This window comes from Podarcis erhardii (genome assembly GCF_964252035.2).
Source record: "Podarcis erhardii genome assembly, chromosome: 8".
In the NCBI taxonomy this organism is placed as follows: Eukaryota; Metazoa; Chordata; class Lepidosauria; order Squamata; family Lacertidae; genus Podarcis; species Podarcis erhardii.
In genome coordinates, this window is record NC_138499.1 from 80,099,986 (window position 1) to 80,119,506 (window position 19,521).

At 44.7% G+C, this 19,521-nt stretch overlaps 1 protein-coding gene across 1 annotated transcript in view; it reads left to right on the forward strand.

The window, feature by feature from the left end:
• The first annotated feature begins 11,449 nt into the window (after positions 1–11,449).
• The window catches only part of LOC309348086 (catenin delta-2-like), a 249,053-nt gene continuing 240,981 nt past the window's right edge, over positions 11,450–19,521 (forward strand). Inside the window, exon 1 of the mRNA XM_081873178.1 lies at positions 11,450–12,256. Coding sequence (XP_081729304.1) covers positions 12,220–12,256 — 37 coding nt within the window. The 5' untranslated portion in view covers positions 11,450–12,219. The remainder of the gene's footprint in view (positions 12,257–19,521) is intronic.

The following is a 19,521-nucleotide window of genomic DNA, read 5'->3' on the forward strand; positions in this document are numbered from 1 at the left end:
ATCAGCAAAAATACAGGATATATTTTATTCTAACCTGTGTCACTACATAATAATATGCATACTCCTATAATAAGGGGGTGGGGTGTTCATTGCTCAGTGGTATGTCAGCCTCCTCCCTCTGTATGTGTTTGTGTGTTAATTTGACGACCCTAATTTAAAATGAATTCAGGAAAATAGAATACTACAGTCAAAGACATTTGGAATCTAAATCATTCCAGTATGGTTTAACAACACAATAACTACTTTATCCACTAAGTGCTACTAAAGCCAAAACACTAGCAAGTGAACTTAGAAACCCATATCCTGGGCATGGTCGGCCAATTGGTGCCAAAGAAGGATAGAACTTTCTTTATGTATGCTACAACAGCAGTAAGAATATTTATTGCAAAGTACTGGAAGACACAAGATTTACGCACCCGGGAAGAATGGCAGATGAAGGTGATGGACTACATGGAACTGGCAGAAATGACTGGCAGAATCCGAGACCAGGGAGAAGAGTCGGTGGAAGAAGATTGGAAGAAATTTAAAGTTTATTTACAGAAATATTGTAAAATTAAGGAATGTTAGAAGGAGGCTGGAATGAAGTTATGTGGCTTTAGCAGAAATATTATAAAGGGCTAAGTAAAAATAGACTGTTAATGGATGAAAGGAGGAAAGGTAAAGTTACATTATATTAAGATAAATTATAGGATAAAAATTGGGAAGGATGGAAAGGATTTGTTGAAATAGCTAACCGAACTAGAATATAAAAAAGGGAGGTGTGAGGAGGTCAAGGAAACAAGCAAATGAAAGATAAGTTATGGGAAGGTTTGTTGTGTCTTTTTTTGTTCTTTTTTTAATTGTTTCTATTTTTCTATTTTTCTGTTTTTTACAAGTTTGTGTTTAACTTGGTGTGTTTTCTTTTTCATTTTGTAACCTTTAAAACTTTAATAAATATTATTTAAAAACAAAACAAAACTTAGAAACCCATAATTGTCTAATTCCGTGTTGGTTCAAATGAAGCCAGTCCCTTTTTACAGGCTATGTGTCCCATAGCAAACCCCCTCTTCCAATCACCAGTGTTTCACCCATGCCTTGATACTTCTTGGCTCTGGCTATCTAGCGGCCCCTGTGTGTGGGACAGGTCCCATTTCAGAGAAAGCTACTTTGAAGGTCCTAGCATCCAACCTTGCAACCTACATTTTGCTTCCAGGACTACATGACTATAGTTTCCCATGTCATTGATGTCGACATGCTCCATGACCACTGACTCTTCCCCAGCCTTATCTGCTATGCTGGCTAGATGATGTGCAACATCTGTGACCATTTCACCAGGCAGGGATATGATTGTGTGACCCATCTGTGACCCATCACAAACCCAGCTATTGATGTCCCCAATGAAGTGCCCACTACTAAGAGCCCCCTGCCACCCAAAGGAATATCCTCAGTGTGAGAGGATAGATGTTTCCCTCCACAAAATGGTCTGTCTTAGAAGAACAGGATCCTCGCAATCCCCCATTCTCCAATATCCCCATTCACTGTGATGGTGAAATAATTTTCATCCTGGGATGCTGCTAACATGTCCCTGAAGGCCTCAGTCACAACTTCTCTGATCTCTCAGCTTCTTTGGGTCAGCTACCTTGTCCTTGAGGGAATAAATTTGTTCCCTGGGAGCCAGGTGCCCATTGCACCATGCTCATACACACAACTTCTGTCCAGCTGGCAGATAATAGTACATGTGACATTCTCTTCAATACACTAGATAGCTCCATACCCCGCCAGCTTTCTACTTGCATAGTTGTTATTGTTGGGTATTGAATTAGACTGCAATATCAACCCCTTTCCTGGATGTGAACACAACTGAATGCAAAAGGACATACTTCTGAGTAGATATAGCTAGGATTGCACTGCAAATTTGCTTTGACATAGCCTTCTCTGCATGCTACTGAACTTCCACAGCAGTCTAACTCACCTGTTGCCTTGACACTTTGTCATTGTGACTGAGATGCTTCATTACATGGGGAGCCCTTCTTGCTTGATCGTTTCCTCTATGGGGTTGCCTGTAAGTTTTCAAGGCCAGAACGTGATGTATTCAGGTATTTCCAAGCTGCTACTAATATTTTGTAAATATAAAAGTATAATAGCTGGACTAAGGAAATTTGCTTATCAAGACTGTGAGGTCTACCTTGCATATTTAACTGGGCATTAAGGTGGGTGTTTTTGTGTGTGCACTTTAGCGAAATGGCTATTTGTTCTGTTATCATGGAAGCAAACATTGAAAAACCAAATTAGTATATTGTACAGAGGAGTGCTACTTACCTCAGATTGTAATAAGCGCATGTAATTGCCTCACTTTTCTCACTTTGACTGTTCTCATGAACTGACTCCTTCAAAATGATTTCTCATTTTAATCACCCTGAACATCTAAAGGGCAACAGCGACAAAATGAACTGAATTATAACTAAAATTGTTATAATTCATGGGACCTGTTTCCCCGAACTGATGGAACTTCAGCTGAGCATCAAGTTAGATCATGAATTGTTTAAAAAATTCAGACCATTTTTTCATTCAGTCATATTTTGGCAGCAGTTAGTAATTCCAAATTTTGAAATGAGTAGAAATTCCAAAATCCTAAACTTTTATAAGGATGTCAGTGTAAACTACAACAAGCTATACTCAGATATAAAACAGCAAGGATACAATCTGAAAATTGTAACAGGATTTTAATGCAGAGGGAGAAATCTTTTTTTGACCCCTATTCTGCCTTATGGGCTTAACTAGGCAGCTTCTGAAAAAAATACACATTAGTGATAGTCCCCCCCCCCCGCCCCCCATAATTCTGCTTGTCAAGGTCAGAAACTACATGATGATTGTCTTCAGGCTTTTCAGAAAGGATATTCAGATATGTTCCTAATGTGCATAAGTACTACAGAAAGCACAAGTCCTAGAAAGACATGTAATACTGGTTTTCTGGTAGTTATACCTTTAATCCCAAATGCTCTAAACGTATTAACGAATACATTTTTTAAAAAAAGAAAGGTCTGGCATGGAGGAATTTCAGTTGACACTAATAGGGATAAATGAGTTTTGAACTGTGAATGCTAAATTTTTGGTTTAATTCAGTTGAGTTGGCATTATAACTGCTCACACGGCTGATCGCGTGAAGATAGATCCAAGCTACACATTTGAGAAGCATTACCTAAGGCTTAGAAACTCTTGGGCTAAAGTCGTACCTTCAGCGTTAATATTTTCTCTTTGATGAAGAAGCTCAATGTCTTGCAAAAGTTCAGAAATGTCAACTGGCACTCCTGTACTAAGCACACTGGGTGTGATACCATCAAAGTGAAGCATTTGTTTCAGTGGGAATGGGTCATGTATGTGCTTTAACTTTCAAGCTGATGAGTCTTAAAATAATTTAATTGTGGCTGTACCATGCACATGCAAGCCCAGTCTTTTTGGTGGAATGAACTTACAAGGGCAGGTTCAACCTATGCATATTTACTTGAACACAGTGGGACCTGCTTCTGAGTAAACAGGGTTAGGACCCCTCAAGACTGGTGTTTCATTGTGGGTGGGTTCCACAACATGTTGTCATCACAATAGTGCGTGTAGTGTATGCTTCAGCATTGTGGTTCCACCAGGGCAAGGATTTTTCCTTGTGTGATGGAATCTTCTCTCCTAGTTGGACAACCTAGGTAGTTGGAGAGGTGGTGGCAGAGCTTCAGATCCTGGCTTTCACATTCAATCTGAAACCCCATCCATAGGAGCAGAGATAGGAACCAACTCCATTGTGTCTGGATGCTCTCCCTCAGAATGAGCCTCAGGCCAGTTTGGAATCTACAGGGTCACTGAGGCAGACTCCTGCTGACCTGGGTCTGGAAAGGTCCTCTGAGCCTTGGAGTCACTTTCTGAATGTCAGTAGAACATTGCAGTGTTATTTAATGGTGCTGGGACAACCAGATGCAAAAGAAGACAGAGCACATTACTTTTAGATGCAATGCAGAATTTCAGGTGTAGCTTGCATAACAACACCTGCAAAACAAGCGCACTTAAATAGTGCCAAGGGTGGGACTACCTGCACCAGACCTTGGTGTGAAAGAGAGGTGATACACAGGCCATGAAGCCACAGGTTCCTGCACTGGATGGAGAGACTGTTTTTGGAGGGAGTGGGCTTTGATGCTCAGGTGCACAGGTGCTGATGCACAAGCAGTTAGGTCATCTGGGCACGCTGTTGTGGCCATCTTAAACCTCCATCAGTTAATGAGTGATCACTGGCACTGTAGAATACTCTACCTCCTTCTTGCTGCATGTTGGCATACAAATGCAGGCGAAGAGAGAAGATGAAATAAATCAAGTTTGAAAGATTGTTGAAGGGATGTATATTTCATTAATCCCTCAGAGGAACTTTGGACAACATTAAGATTTGTAAGGTGATCTCTAGGATGGATGTGTATTATTGCCTCTGTCTTTGGAATGCATCCTTGTTTGAATTATCCTTTTTTGAACAGCCTCTTTCATGGTGGCTGCTTGTCTTTGATCATTAAAGACAAATGTCCTTCGCGTGAATCTAACAAGGTTTTGTAAATGAAATAGCAACACAGGAGGGGGTGAACATTAAAGTATTCAGGTTTTTTAAGCCTCAAAAGCTGATAGAACAGAATGACAATTCAGAGAAAATTAAATTATTTGATTCCTTTGCTCAGAGGAGGATTAAAAAAAATAGATTTGGAAATGCAGAAACACAAATATTGATAGCATGTATGCTGCCTAACATGAAAATGCAGAAGTACTTAATTGTTCAGGAGAAATATCAAATTGGATCTTAATTATTTGGCCCCTTTCCAGGTCCCCCCCCCCCCCGGTATAACTTGTGTTTGTGATCAGTTTACTATTAATACTTCTCAAATCAGTTTGAAAATTTAGTCTTGGAAGACAGTTATGAAGTGTTGTAACACTTGGAACACCTGGTGCAGATATTTTTTTAATGACCTAAACATATTTCTGAATATTGTCTCTATCACATATACACACACTTTCTATATTTGGTTTTCAATCTTGCCAAAACTCAGCAACCACTCAGAACTCCCTCTCGATGTCCTTAACACATGTATAATAATGTATTTTCTTCCTAAAGAAGAAACAGATAGAGCTGCTCTTCATTCTTTCACCTTAATTCTTTAGGCAACTACAACCCCAAGCACACTTACCGTATCTTTCGCCCTATAGGACACAATTTTCCCCCTCCCAAAATGAAGGGGAAATGTGGGTGCGTCCTATGGGGCGAATACAGGCTTTCGCTGAAGCCTGGAGAGCGAGAGGCACACAGAGCTGCCTGCCCTCCCAGGGTCTGCGCGACCTCTGGAGCCTGGCGCCAAGCCGCACCGGCCTCCGGAGGGTTGCGCAGAGCTGCCTGCATTAGGAAGCCTGCATTAGGAAGCCTCAGCGCGCCTGGGCTTCGCACAGCTGTCCGCAAGCCTGGGGAGACCGGCGAGGCTCCCTTGGCTTGCGGATAGCAGGATCTTCTGGGGGCTGGGGTCGGGGGAAGCTCGGGCTTCCCCCATGCCAGCCCCGTGCCTGGGGGGGAAATATTTTTTTTTCTTTATTTCCCCCCCCCCAAAAAAACCTAGGTGCATCCTATAGGGCAGTGCTTCCTATGGGGCGAAATATACGGTACTCTATCGAACAACGTGGGATTTGCTTCTGAGCCAAAGTGCACTGTCCAGTCTACTCTAAGATTCTGCTGTGAAATGTGCTTCAAAGATAAGTTAAGGTAAAGGTACCCCATACAGGCCAGTCGTGTCCGACTCTAGGGTTGTGTGCCCATCTCACTTAAGAGGCCGGGGGCCAGCGCTGTCCGCAGACACTTCCGGGTCACGTGGCCAGCGTGATGAAGCTGCTCTGGCGAGCCAGCACCAGCGCAGCACACGGAAACGCCGTTTACCTTTCCGCTATAAAGCGGTACCTATTTATCTACTTGCACTTAGGGGTGCTTTCGAACTGCTAGGTGGGCAGGAGCTGGGACCAAAAGACGGGAGCTCACCCCGCCGCGGGGATTCGAACCTCCGACCATACAATCGGCAAGTCCTAGGCACTGAGATTTTACCCACAGTGCCACCCACGTCCTACAAAGATAAGTTAGCAGTTTCTAAATGAAGGGTTGAGAACCACCAGCACACCTCCCAGATTTTTATGCGGTGACATTAGTGGATCATCAAGGGTAAATAGTTGGTCTTCTCAAGAAACGGTTATCACAGCCATTCTTGGTGGGGATGCAGGAAAGGGCCTTCTCAGTGACTGCCCCCAGACCCTGGAATTCCCTCCCTAGAGAAGCTAGACTGGCTCCCTCCTTATTGTTCTTCCATTGGCAGGTGAAGATCTTATTGTTTCAAGAGGCTTTGGGGGACTGACTGGTTTTAATGAAAGGGCTGGTGCCATGCTGTTTTTATTGTAATTATTTGTATGTTTTAATCAGATTTCATATGTGTATATAGTTCTAATTCTATTAATGTTTAATTGTGTTTTGGTTATTTTTTTTCTATGTTTTCAGCAATTCTTGTTTTTATCTGTATGTCGCCTTGAGTCCTGTCAGGGGAAAAAGGTGGGGTATAAATATACAATGATGATGATGGCAGCAATGGCAATGGCAGTTTTCTGGGGGTACTCAAGGGTACTCAGTACCAGCACCTCATTTCCCCCAAAGGTTAAAATTGTGGCACTTACCGTAACAACTTCATGGTGAGTCCTGGCACCTTTTTTTCCTTAAAAGAAGCACTGGGTAATAGTAATGATAATATTTACTTATGAGCAAAAACACTGATACAACAATAAAGACTGCTTCTTTTAGATATTGTATGGCAAAACTGGGCCAAAATGTTTTAGGTTTAGGGAGAGCGGGATTGTGTACAGTATTCCAAGTGGGAATCCACCACGGGATACAACTTAATAAAAAGTATAAATTAGCAGAATGACAACTAAAATTTTGCTGGGGGAGGTTGTAAACTGTACCATCTCGTGGAATTTTACCAACAATGGGTTGTATCCAACAGATACTTGTGTGCAACAATTACTGTTAGTGCAAGGAGACTCCCCCCCCCCTTCTCTCTGCCACATACCCATACCATCCTGAAATCTGCTCCGGAGAGTTGGAGAAAGCCCCAGTACAGATTATGGGGGCTTGTGGGGCAGAGAGGGGAAGAATATTCTTTTGCAGAAGTAGAAATCCTTGTGCTGATGCAACTTTAGCCTTAACCAGGGCTTTTTTCCAGCTGGAACTCACTGGAACTCAGTTCTGGGTGGGCACCGTTGCCACTATAAGAGAACAAGGTGAGTTCATGGTGAGTTCTGGCACCTGTTTTTCATCTAGAAAAATAACACTGGCCTTAATGCCATGTTGAATGCCACCCAGTGTATTTTAGTGCTTGTTATGGGTCTTAAGCAATAAATTCTGAATGATCAGATGTCAGAAACTTCGAAACAACATGGGACAAAGGAGATATCCAGGTCAGGAGGTGGACGTCCATTCCAAAATTCCGTGTCTGTAAATCTCAGTGGGGAAAAACTTGATAGGAATTATTTTGAGATGTTCTAACAAGTAGATATACTAATGGGAAAATCTGTCAGCTACATCGGCAGATTCTTCCCTCAAATGCTTACTAAGAATTAACGACACAATTTACCATACAACAATACTCCCATAACAACACCCATGAATTTTCACTACATTTCTCTTCTAACACCAATTTATATGCATGATGACGTGTGCATCATACTGACAGCACTTCTCATATAACCCATGGGAAAGGATGCTAAATGTTGATCGTTCCCAAATATTGATCAACTACAATTAATGTTAATAGCATCTCTTTTTTTAACAGTTCACAGTGCTGGACAGCTTGCATAATCTGTTACTGATACAAACAGCAGGGAGAAATTATTTCTGCAGTTCTTGACTGCTAACTAGTGTAGTTATTTATTTGTTGTTTGTATAGGACTATCAATGTGTTGGCACAAAAAAGCCAGGTCTCTGACTTGAGGGAAGATTATTGCTTTGAATGAAGTCTTCACAATGTAACTTTACAGTACAAACATAAACAACAGCGCTGAAATATGGTGCAGAAGCTTCAGCACCCTTGAAAACCACTAGTGATCTTTAAGAAATTTGTAACCATGTAACGTAACTTGTAAAATTTAAGATAATGAATAAACACATGTTATATCTTTATGACTAATCAAGTACCCTAGTAAGACTAGATGAAGACAAAGAGGGGGAAGTTTCAATAACCTGGATATTTATATGTGGATAAACAAAGGAGGGGACGCGGGTGGCACTGTGGGTTAAACCACAGAGCCTAGGACTTGCCGATCAGAAGGTCGGCGGTTCAAATCCCCTCAATGGGGTGAGCTCCCGTTGTTCAGTCCTGCTCCTACCAACCTAGCAGTCCGAAAGCACGCCAAAGTGCAAGTAGATAAATAGGTACCGCTCTGGTGGGAAGGTAAATGGCATTTTCGTGTGCCGCTCTGGTTCGCCAGAAGCGGCTTAGTCATGCTGGCCACATGACCTGGAAGCTGTACGCTGGCTCCCTCAGCCAATAAAGCGAGATGAGCGCCGCAACCCCAGAGTCGGCCATTACTGGACCTAATGGTCGGGGGTCCCTTTACCTTTAAACAAAGGAGGGAATTGAAGGAACACCACATGGTCTTTATAGAAGATCTCACCCCTTAATGTTTTATGTGAAACATAAAAGGTGAGCCTAGTTTTTATATTGCCCAATACTGTGCATGCTGTAAATTGTTCTGCATTCCACGAGATTAACTCATGAGTAAGTGTTCAAAGGACTGAAGCCTGAGGTTGCAATCTTGCAGTCACTTCTTTTTTTACTCTAAAGTCTACTGAGCTCAGTAGCGTTGATTCATCAACAGATATATATAGAGTTACACTATTAGCTGCCCAGAACATAATAACCACCATCACCTGTTAACAGGAAGAAACCAACTTTGGTCAGAAGAAATCAACAAAACCAATAACTCTCCAATCTGAAACATACTGGGTTGTATCCAGTGGCATATTTGTGTTAGCAGAAAGAATTTCCATTTGTACAAGGCAGCGAGATTTATTTTCACTGGTCCAACCTATCCATTTCAGCACTGCCCCTGAGGGTTGTGGGACCCTCTAGATTAGTATGAAACACAACTCAGAGGGCTGAAGAAGGTATCCTGTTGTCATCTGTCTGTCTTGAGAGACAATGGATGTCCTACAAGGCAGGGGGTAGGTAGAGGGCTGGCAAAAATAGGAAACTCACCTTGTTTAAACTGAAATACTTTCCACTAGCACAAAAACTACTGGATACAACATGGGATATCCTTTAAAATCAGAACATAAGAGCAGCCCTGCTGGATCAGACCAAATGCCTTTCTAGTCCTTCATTCTATACCATCAGTGGCCAACCAGATGCCTATGAGAAGCCTGAAAGCAGGACATGAGTACAGTAGCATCCACTCGTGTTCCCCAGCAATTGGGATTAAGATGCCTAGTGACTCTGATATTGGAAGTAATATGCAGCCTCCATGACTATTAACCACTGATAGGCTTATCTTCCATGAAGTGTCTAGTTCCCTTTTCAAGGCATCTAAATCAGTGACCCTCACAACACCTTGTGGTAATAAATCCATCATGTAGCTATGAAGCACAGTTTGACATTGTCTATCCCAAATCTCTCAGCATTCAGCTTCATTAGATAATCCCATGTTCTAATGCTACAAAAGAAGAAAAACTACTCTGTGTATGTCCATTCCCTCAACACATTGCACATTGGGGTGATTTGTCCACTACAATCCCAAGATCCAGTTTCGGTTCAGTAGGTATCTGTCCCACATCTTCTGCAGTGGAGACAGACATGCGGAATTCATTGAGTTCCTCTCCTGATCTACTTTAGCACATCTTTCAGGGCAGCAGTAGGACATAGGGGTAGAAGTAATGTAAAAAATATCACACACTGATTTATTCCATGCAACCCAATCCCATGCATGTCTTCTCTGAAGTAAATCCTCCCCCCTCCATTCAGTTGGATTTACTCCTGGGTAAGTGTGCAAAGGATTGTAGCCCTTGGTTTACGAAATCTTGAGAGCAAATCCCATAGTTTTCAATTGAATTTATTTCAGAGTAAACAAGCCTAGGATTTGGGGGGGGGGCACTGTCACACAACAAACCATAAAAACAAATCTCAAGGACCAATATTCTATTACGAAATAATCATCCAGAACTCCTCCTGACTATATAAACAGCGAAATATACTGTTGTTTGGAACAGCCCTGAAAAATTATCAAGCAAAAGGTGGCAGCAGTGAGTTTCTTTGAGATCTGATTTTACTAGCAGTTATTAATGCAGAATTTACACCATCTATATGAAGAGAGGATATTTTGGAAATTCACCTCCGTAGAGAAAGATGCTTGCCAACTGCTGTTTGGCGTGAGATCATTTAGGCATTCTTTGAATTAAAGTTGGAATATAGATTTGGGTGTTAAAATGATTATTTCTTTATCACAACCCTCTGTATAGTGTACCTGGAACCTGAAGAGTTTTCATACTGAGGAGTTGGCTAACCTGGATTTTAAAAGGAACATGAAGAAATCTACCAGGGAATCCTAAAACAATGTCCATTTTAGAAAAATTCCTGCCCTGTGTAGCTTTATATATGCAGTGTGTTTTTTAAAAAAACAAACAGCCTACAAATCCGCCTTCTGACTTGTTCTGCGGTGACTTTGACACCCCACAAATTTGCCTTAATGTAACCAAGGAGTTAAAATCCGCACCGCTGCCATTTTCCTCATCGTCTTTGCCAGTCCTGTCAGGAAAAGCGCGCGCGTGTGTGTATGTGTTTCCCCCCATTTCAGGATGGGGCTTTGCGACAACGTGGGAAGGAGTCCGTGAGCTACGAAAGGAACAAGGCAGCCCTTTCAGAGCTTTCCCCCCCTTTTCGGCAGAGCCGGAGCTTGAATAAACCCTCTTACAGCTGTGCGAGGCAGCAGCTGAGGGCTGAACCGCCTCCCATGTCAGCGCCTGCCAAACCCTGACTGACTGAACTCTCCGCGCGAGGAGGGACGGCGACTTTGGCTGAGGGAAATTCAAGGGCATTGGCCACGCAGCCTTTCCCGCAGGAGCAATCCTGAGCCGCCGCCGCCGCCGCTCTCGCCGGCCAGCCCGCCTCACGCCACCGCCACCAGCACCTGCCAGCCTGACCTCGGAAGGGTCACCGCCCCCCCGCCCCTCGTCTCCGGCTTCGCGCCACCCTCCCCTCTCCCCCAGCAGCTGCTCGACTTCGCCGCTCCCCGGGGCGGAGATGGCAGCCGCTCCCTCACTTTCTCCTTAGCCCAAGCGCGCCCGAATGCCCGCCGGAGGATGGGGTGAGGCGGCGCGCGAGGAGAGGCCAAGCGGGGCGGCGGGGAGGGCGCCGGGGTGCGCTTCTTAAGGAGTCCGTTCTGAGGGCAACTTTCCGCCGCCGCGGGGAAGCCTCTCCGAGCGGAGGAGAAGCGAAGTCGCCCTCGCGCCACAGCAGAACCCTCCGCTTCTTTAGCCCGGACGGGGCAACAACGCGGGAACGCTTCTTCGCGCGCTTTTTCCTCCTCCTCCCTCTTCGCCAGGCGCAGGTGGCGGCGGCGGCGTTTCGCTGAGGGAGAGAGAGAAAAGAGCGCAGCCGCCTTGCTCGCTTTCCCGCCTGCCCGCCCCAGCCCGGCCTCTGGAGCAGCGGCGGCGGCGGCGGCGGCGGCGGCGGCACCAGGCGCGCGCGCTCCTGCTAGCGAAGGGAGGAGAAGGGAGCGCGGCGGCGGCGGCGGCGGCGGCAGCTGTCACAGTATCTTCTCCAGCGGCGGAAGGTTGCCAAGCTGAGGTGGCCGCACTACAGAGAGAGCGCCGCTGCCGAGTCCGTGGAGAGAGGAAACGGGAGGTGGTGCTGAGGGGAGAGAGCGAGAGCGAGCCAGACGTCGAGCTGCTTCTCCCTCTGCCAGAAGCGAGAGCGAGCGGGAGAGGCAGAGAGAGAGGCTGCCTCTCGGAGCCACGCAGTGTATGAAGGAGCCCGCCTCGGAGCCCGTTTCGCGGCGAAAGAGGGAGGCGGCGGCGGCGGCGAGGACGGCCAGGCAGGATGCTGCAATTGGGCAAGGTCAGGACCTTGCACTGAAGAAGCCCGCGGGGCGCCGCAGCCACCTCCCTCCTCCCCGCCTTGAGGATTTGCCTTTTGTTGTGGGTATATGCTCGGGAAACAGCAAGCAGGGGCGACGGCGTTGGGTGAGTCGGGCCATTGCCATCATGGATGGTGCCCCCCCTTTGCCCCCCTTCCCCCTGTGCGGAGAGGGGCTGCTGCCTATGGGTGGAGGAGGGGCCCGCACTGCAAAGGTCTCCCCCTCCCCTCCCTCCCTCCCCCTCTTTGTGTTCGGATGGGGGGTCCTCGATTGCCTGGGATTGATTTATTTAAACCCCCCCCCCCAACGCGTCGTATTTATGATCCCTTTCCTTCTGCTGAGAGAGCGAGCCGGCAAAGGTGGGCTATTTCTGCCCGGCTGGCCGTCGCTTTCCCCACCCCCTTCCTTCCTCGGCTCCTCGATGGCTTATGTAGGGCATCGGCAGCGACTCGCCGCCCTGCAATAAGACCCTCGTTACAGCAGGGAAGTCGTCCAGATCTGCCGGGGAAGGGGGCGAAGGAGGCGAGCGGGGAAGATGGGAAATCGACCCCTCGCTTCCATTTAGTCTCGCACTGCTGTGGACCATGATTTTCGTGGCTTGTGTGTGTGTGTGTGTGTGCGCGCGCGCGCGCGCTCTCGCCCGCGGCGGCGCGCGCAGAATCAACTGGAAATACTTAGTCATACATCCATATCTGCTGGTGGTTCTGCGTTGCAAAGAGAGGGGCGACCCCCCCCCTTCCTCCCCACCCCCATTTCGTTATCTTTTAGGGGCCCGGAATAGTGTGGTTTCCGTGCGATGCTGCTACTTAGCTGCTTAGGCAGATGATGCGCCTCTCCACGTTGGGAGAGGATTGGGGTGGTGGCGGCGGCGGCGGCGGCGGTGGTTCCTTTTTGTTTAGCATCCTTGTCTGCCAAAGGGCTTTCTTGAGATTTGGCTGATTTATAATTAATGGCTGAAAGGAAAGATGCCTCTCTCGCTCGATCCACATTTCCTCCCCCTGTGCTGGTGCGTAATGTGCTTGCATCGATCGCTTCTAACCTAGCCTCCTCGGCGAGGCGAGTCGCTACAGAGGAGGTGCAGCAGACGCGAGACAGTAAATGGTGGTGCACAGATTCGGCTTTTGCTGGGAATGTTGGGGGTGGGGAGCTTCCCCCGAACGGGCTGCATTAGAAACTGGGCAAAGTTTGTGTGTGTAAGAGAGATATCCCCTGCGAAGAGTGTCCTCCCCATCTCTCTTGCACATATAGCCGTTTAATGCATGCTTTCATTGCAAAGGGCGTGACTTCTTTTGGTGGCGAAATGTGCGGGCAACCTTAGCAGTTAATCTCTTCCAGGAAACTTAGCAGTATCTTACTATAGATGATTGGGAAAAGATTGATAGGCCTGTTACGAAACGGCCAGCTATTAACTTTTATGAACTGCGGGGATTGGTATTTACAAATACTTCCGAAGACAGCATCGGGGGAAGTGTATGGACAGCATCGGGGGAAGTGAAACTTTTAGACCTCGTTCATGATCTGCATACATCATATAAATAAATGATGTGTGTGACGTAATGCAGCTTGGTGCAGATCTAATTCTTAGCAAGACGTACATTGTTGTAGGGAACTTCCACTGGCAAGCAAGAATACAATGCAACTCATGAGGAACAAAAGATTTTATCAGTGTGAAGGGTGAAAATATCTTCTAGGCAACGTTTTTAGTAGAAAGGAAGGTTCACAGTTATGCCCCAACTACTTTCTAACAGCTCTGTGCAGAGAATATAGGGGTTGATTGGTTGTTTGCAGTTGTGGTGAGAGACTGTCTGGGAGGATGGATGCATTTCGGATTTCTCCGAAATTAGGTTAGCGCCTTTATACAATTTATAGTCTCCTTGCAGGCTCTTGAGTCCCCTAATGGTTTTTGGGAACATGCATGGATCTTCTTAGCTGATTTGCCAAATTGGAAAGCATGTGATGTTTGTAGTAAATCACCTAAGCCTTTGTAACTGATTCTTTGGACATTTGGGGCAATAGTTCTGTTCTCTAAGGTTAACTGAATTCACATTTCCCCTGTTTTCAATTCTTACTGCTCTAAAATCTGCACATTTGAAAGCGAGCTTTGTATAGATTAAGCACATTCAATGCGTCTAATCAACAGCCTGAACCTGTTATACTTGAGGAACAGTTTGCTATCATAACTGCTGCAGTAGAGAAACATGAGATTCCATCTTGATCGAGTCTTCTAGAGGTGGTGTTTTTGCAGTCTGTTATATAAGAGAGGCTTTGAAAATGAAAAAGTGGACTGTGCTGTGTACACTTGCCAAAGGAAAACGCTCTTGAAAGCTGCAGGTAGTCAGGGTGGGTTTGTTTTGTTTTGTTTTTAATCCTGTGAAGATACTAAGTTGCATTCTTCACAGTAGGTTATAAAGTACTCAGATCTAGAGAAGTATGTCACAGTAGATACATCTACTGTATCTGCATTTCAGATATTGCTAAATGGACGAATCCTTATTTTTATTTATAACACTGTCTTATGCTGTATACAGCTGCAGAGAACTGTAATGTTATTTATAAATAGCTGTATGATTTTTATTTCAACAAATTGCTTTGAATACTGACAATTATCTTGATTTCTGCCACCTGTAAAAGTAACTTGTTTATGATAAAGTATGAATGAAATATCAAATGATGCTGGGGAACATAGCCCAGGTTATATTTAAGTTGTTTTACAAGTACTCTTTAAATTATGGATCTGTATTGAATAATGGATCCATTATTGAAAAGGAGAGAACTTGAGCTGCAATCCTGTATATACGTACCTGAAAGTAAATACTATTGGACACAGGGAATTACTTATGAGTAGACATACAGAGGATTGTGCTGTCAGCATTGCCCTTGGGGGTTCATTCTCATGCTGCATCTCAGATAGATAGATAGATAGATAGATAGATCCTCCTCCTCCACCACCTCCACCTCCTCCTCGTAATATTATAGCAGTGCATCATTTGTAAGAAGTTCCCAAGGGTTTATTTTAAAAACAAAAAATATACATTTTCAACAGCTATAGAAGCAAATGCTGCCAAAGAAAGCAAGCAAATGTGCCTGTAAAGCATTTCAGAAAATGGTTTGGCTCCTTTCCATTCTGGGAATAATTCGTTTTGAATTAACAGAGTGCTTGTAACTAAAAGCGTCAGCACTGCTCGGAAGTAACATACTGAATGAGCTGCATTTCTCAGAGGTGCAAGAAGAATAAGGTGAGTGGAAGTGAGGTCAAACCATCTTTCAAGAGCATTTCTATGCTTTTCATGTAGAAGGTTTTAATGGGGAAGCAACAGATCCCTTGAATAAGAGATGGAAAATCTGAACTGAAGGTTGACTGGGCTTGGATAGCATTTACTTCCCAACTTGCAGTTCAGTCCTAAACAACCCCATTGATTTAAGTGGAAAGGGTTTCTGTGTTGGAATTTTGGTGTGAAATTGATGCATCATTGCTAAGAGCTCATTACAGTATGTTTTGCAAGTTGCACCTCTCACACACATGTATGCTGGGTGTGGGGTGGGTTTACTCCCTTCCAATTGCAGGAAGGCAGCCAGAGGAAGTAGCCCTATGGAACGTACCACCCTCTCATATAACATCTGTACCATGTGATAAAAGTTGCACCAGTTCAGTATTTACTCAGCCCTCAAGCAAGCAAGCCCACCCAATCTGGAAGCTATGGGATAGCTAAGGGAATTTGTTAGCCTCCAGTGACTCAAACTGGTTCTTGACAGATGCTAGAACTGTATTCATTAATGTCTTTGGGGTTCCTGTAGCATTTAAGCCAGAGCTTAAAAAAAAAAAAGAGGTTGAAACTCACCCCCAGCAATGTGGCCAACATGCAAGAGGAGCTGTTGTGGGTGCCTACTGGGTCGTGCTCATGACATTGCACCCACACCCACTGGGTGCTATCCTGTGGCCTATGGGAGGTGTCCCAGTGGACATAGATCAGACCCATCCTCCATTGTTGCAAACAGTTGTGAGATCCTGAGAAAGAGATCCGATGTTGGGGGCTCCATACCACTCTGCTATTGGCTCCTCTGGTGCCCAGGCCCAGTCATAACTGGAGCACCAAAGTCAGTAGGGCTTTGCAGGAAGTGGCTTTGATCCAAAGCTGTCCCAGTTCCCCTGGCATGCCCCCAAACCACGGAGCTATTTAAGTAATGTTGATGCGAAATTACCAGTCCCTGATTTTGCATTCTTCATCCACTTGCATTTTTCTAAGTTCTTCTGGCAGTCAACCAAATGGGATTTTACCCATTCCATTTTCATAGACAGAACCACAACCTGGAAACTAGCCAGGTCAAATATATTCTTATGGGTCTGGTTTGTCAATGAAAATACCATTACATCCTGGCCTTTCCAGTCCCCTTTTTTCCCTCCCACCACTTTGCTATCAATTTCTGTGTAGGGCAGCTAAATAGACTGCACTGCAACACTGCATGTTCCAGAGTTTCCATAGCTGGTTGTCCACCCTGACAGCAGCACTCTTCCAGGGCAATCCCTCTGATACAGTCTGATGCAACTAAATGTAAAACGGGAGGGGGGTGTCTTGAATTATCTTCTCCACATAAATAGTTACAGAAGTGTAGAGCTTAAAAGTACATTATGGCAGTGTCCATCCACACTTCGCTGAAATTGCTATAATCGAGCTGATCTTAAGTTAACACTAGGCACATCTGCTAATTAGTTTCATTCTGAAATTTGATAATTGCTATCTCAGGATGCTATTTTGAGTCTTGTAGAGGTCAATCTGTAGGGTTCCCAAACTGTCAGTGCTGTGTCAGGATAGTATCGTGGTAGTGCTAAGAGGGAGCCACTCCCATTGTCCTGTGGAAATACATTTTACCTTAAAAATCTCTGCTCACATTAAAATAAAGCAATAGAAACCAGGTAAGAAAATAAAGCCAAAGCCCATTTAATAAGAAATTGCCGAAAAGTCTTAACATTCTAGCAAGGGATTGTTCTTGTCTGTTTTCCAAAGGGAGAATAAAATGGACAAATCCTGCTGTTTAGATAGGATGTTCAGAAATTCTGTTACCAAGGCTTGTTGTTGTTTCAAGCATGCCCCTAGCACTTTGTCTCAAAGACCTATAAAACAAGAAGTTGCAGTGTCTGTGCATTGACCTATGCCTACGTTAATCCAGAATGAGGGACTATTCCAGTTATGCATAGCAGCCTGAGATCTTTGCAGAATATGAATGCTTTCTTTCCCTGACCTCATACTTAATTAAACCACCCAAGGCACATCCTGATTTGACCTACTTAGAGCCTTGATGGAGGAAATTCCATGTCAGATGCACTGCCATCATCAATCGCTACATTAATATCTCTTAAATATTAGAATCCTCAACAGGGACCTGTTTTTGCACATGCCACACAGTTTTTTGTACTTATCATCTATGGAAGGACACTTGGATATCAGTTTTGTTCTAGGAGAGCCCCTTCCTTGGGTTGTCAAGCATATGAGAATTATCTATTCAAAAGTTAGTGTTAGTGTTCAAAAGTTAGCCTCTGAGGGATCTTTCCTAGCATGCTGTTGTTGTTTAGTCGTGTCCGACTCTTCGTGACCCCATGGACCAGAGCACGCCAGGCACTCCTGTCTTCCACTGCCTCCCGCAGTTTGGTCAAACTCATGTTGGTAGCTTCGAGAACACCGTCCAACCATCTCATCCTCTGTCGTCCCCTTCTCCTTGTGCCCTCCATCTTTCCCAACATCAGGGTCTTTTCCAGGGAGTCTTCTCTTCTCATGAGGTGGCCAAAGTATTGGAGTCTCAGCTTCAGGATCTGTCCTTCCAGTGAGCACTCAGGGCTGATTTCCTTAAGAATGGAGAGGTTTGATCTTCCTGCAGTCCATGGGACTCTCAAGAGTTTCCTAGCATATATTGTTCCAAAATTGGTCAGCTTTGGCCCCCTTCCTATCTCTTATCCAGTGTTATTTCCCTCTGGTTTTTTTTTTTTTTTAGCTGGGTAAGTTAGAGCTCCAGGAGAACCACACAGCGTACATGCAGCCTTCATTGCAGAGTTGGTTCCATGTAATATGTGCCTCAAGAAAATCTACTAGAGAGCAGCTTCCACCTTGGGACTCAGTTACGTTGGCAACGAAAAAGCGATTTATATGTGCATTATAACACTGTGACACCAGATGGCACTGTGGAGTTCTGTTTTTGCCAACCCAATTTCTCATGCAAAGTTTACAACCTGTTTAACTGAAATGCTTCTTTGATGTGTCTAGTTCCAGCCTTCGTCTCCCATCGTTACGGGGGTTTTTTCTAGGTGTTTCTGGATAATAAGAAACACTTTGTAGCCAAAGTTTCAGTCAGTCATCCTGACTTCCAGGAATTTGTAAGGAATTGCTAAGGTAGTCCCAGGTGTCCTTGCACTGAGGACAACCTCCTGATTTACCGTGGTACCTTGGGTTACAGACGCTTCAGGTTACAGACGCTTCAGGTTACAGACTCTGCTAACCCAGAAATAGTACCTCGGGTTAAGAACTTTGCTTCAGGATGAGAACAGAAATCGCACGGTGGCATCGGGAGGCTCCATTAGCTAAAGTGGTACCTCAGGTTAAGAACAGTTTCAGGTTAAGAACGGACCTCCAGAACGAATTAAGTTTTTAACCCAAGGTACCACTGTACTGTGATCCCCCTTAGTAAGAGATTCTCCTCACTCCCTACCTTGGAACAGGTAATATTTGTTCGCTACTTTTTCCCTCTAGCTCTGATGCAGGTATCTGCAGTGCCTTCTAGCAAAGTGTATTTGCATCCTAACTTGCTGCTTTAACCTAATGCATTTCTATGCATGCCCATCTGATGTCTACTGCTTTCCCTCTCCGTATTTGGTATTGGGATAATCCTGTCTTCCACCTGTTAGGTTTAGCCTAAGAGTGGATAGTCCAGTTTAAATACTGCGTACAAAATCAACCTTTCGTTCCTGTAACAACCTGCATATTAATCAACATTTGTCTTTCGTAATCAATGGTATATTCTTTGATCTTAAGCTTTGGCCTATTGTCTGATTACTAATTCCGCTTGGTGAAAGTGCAATTCCCCTCACAGTGTATTCTGATTCTTGAGTTAAAGACCTGGCATGTGTTCCTCCTATACACTTTGAATCCCCAGTACATGGAGACAAGGACATGCAGTACTACCACAACTGAAATGTGGAGAAATGCGAGAGTGAGTGAATGAATTCTCTTATGATGCCTCGGGGCACTTCTGAATCACCCCCCCCCCCTCAGTTCTGAAACTTGACAGAATCACTATCAACTGGTTTGCAGCTGCAGTTTAACGTTCTTGTAACATTCTTTAATTTAAACCCTTAAACTCAGCCCAGCATATTTGAAGGATAAC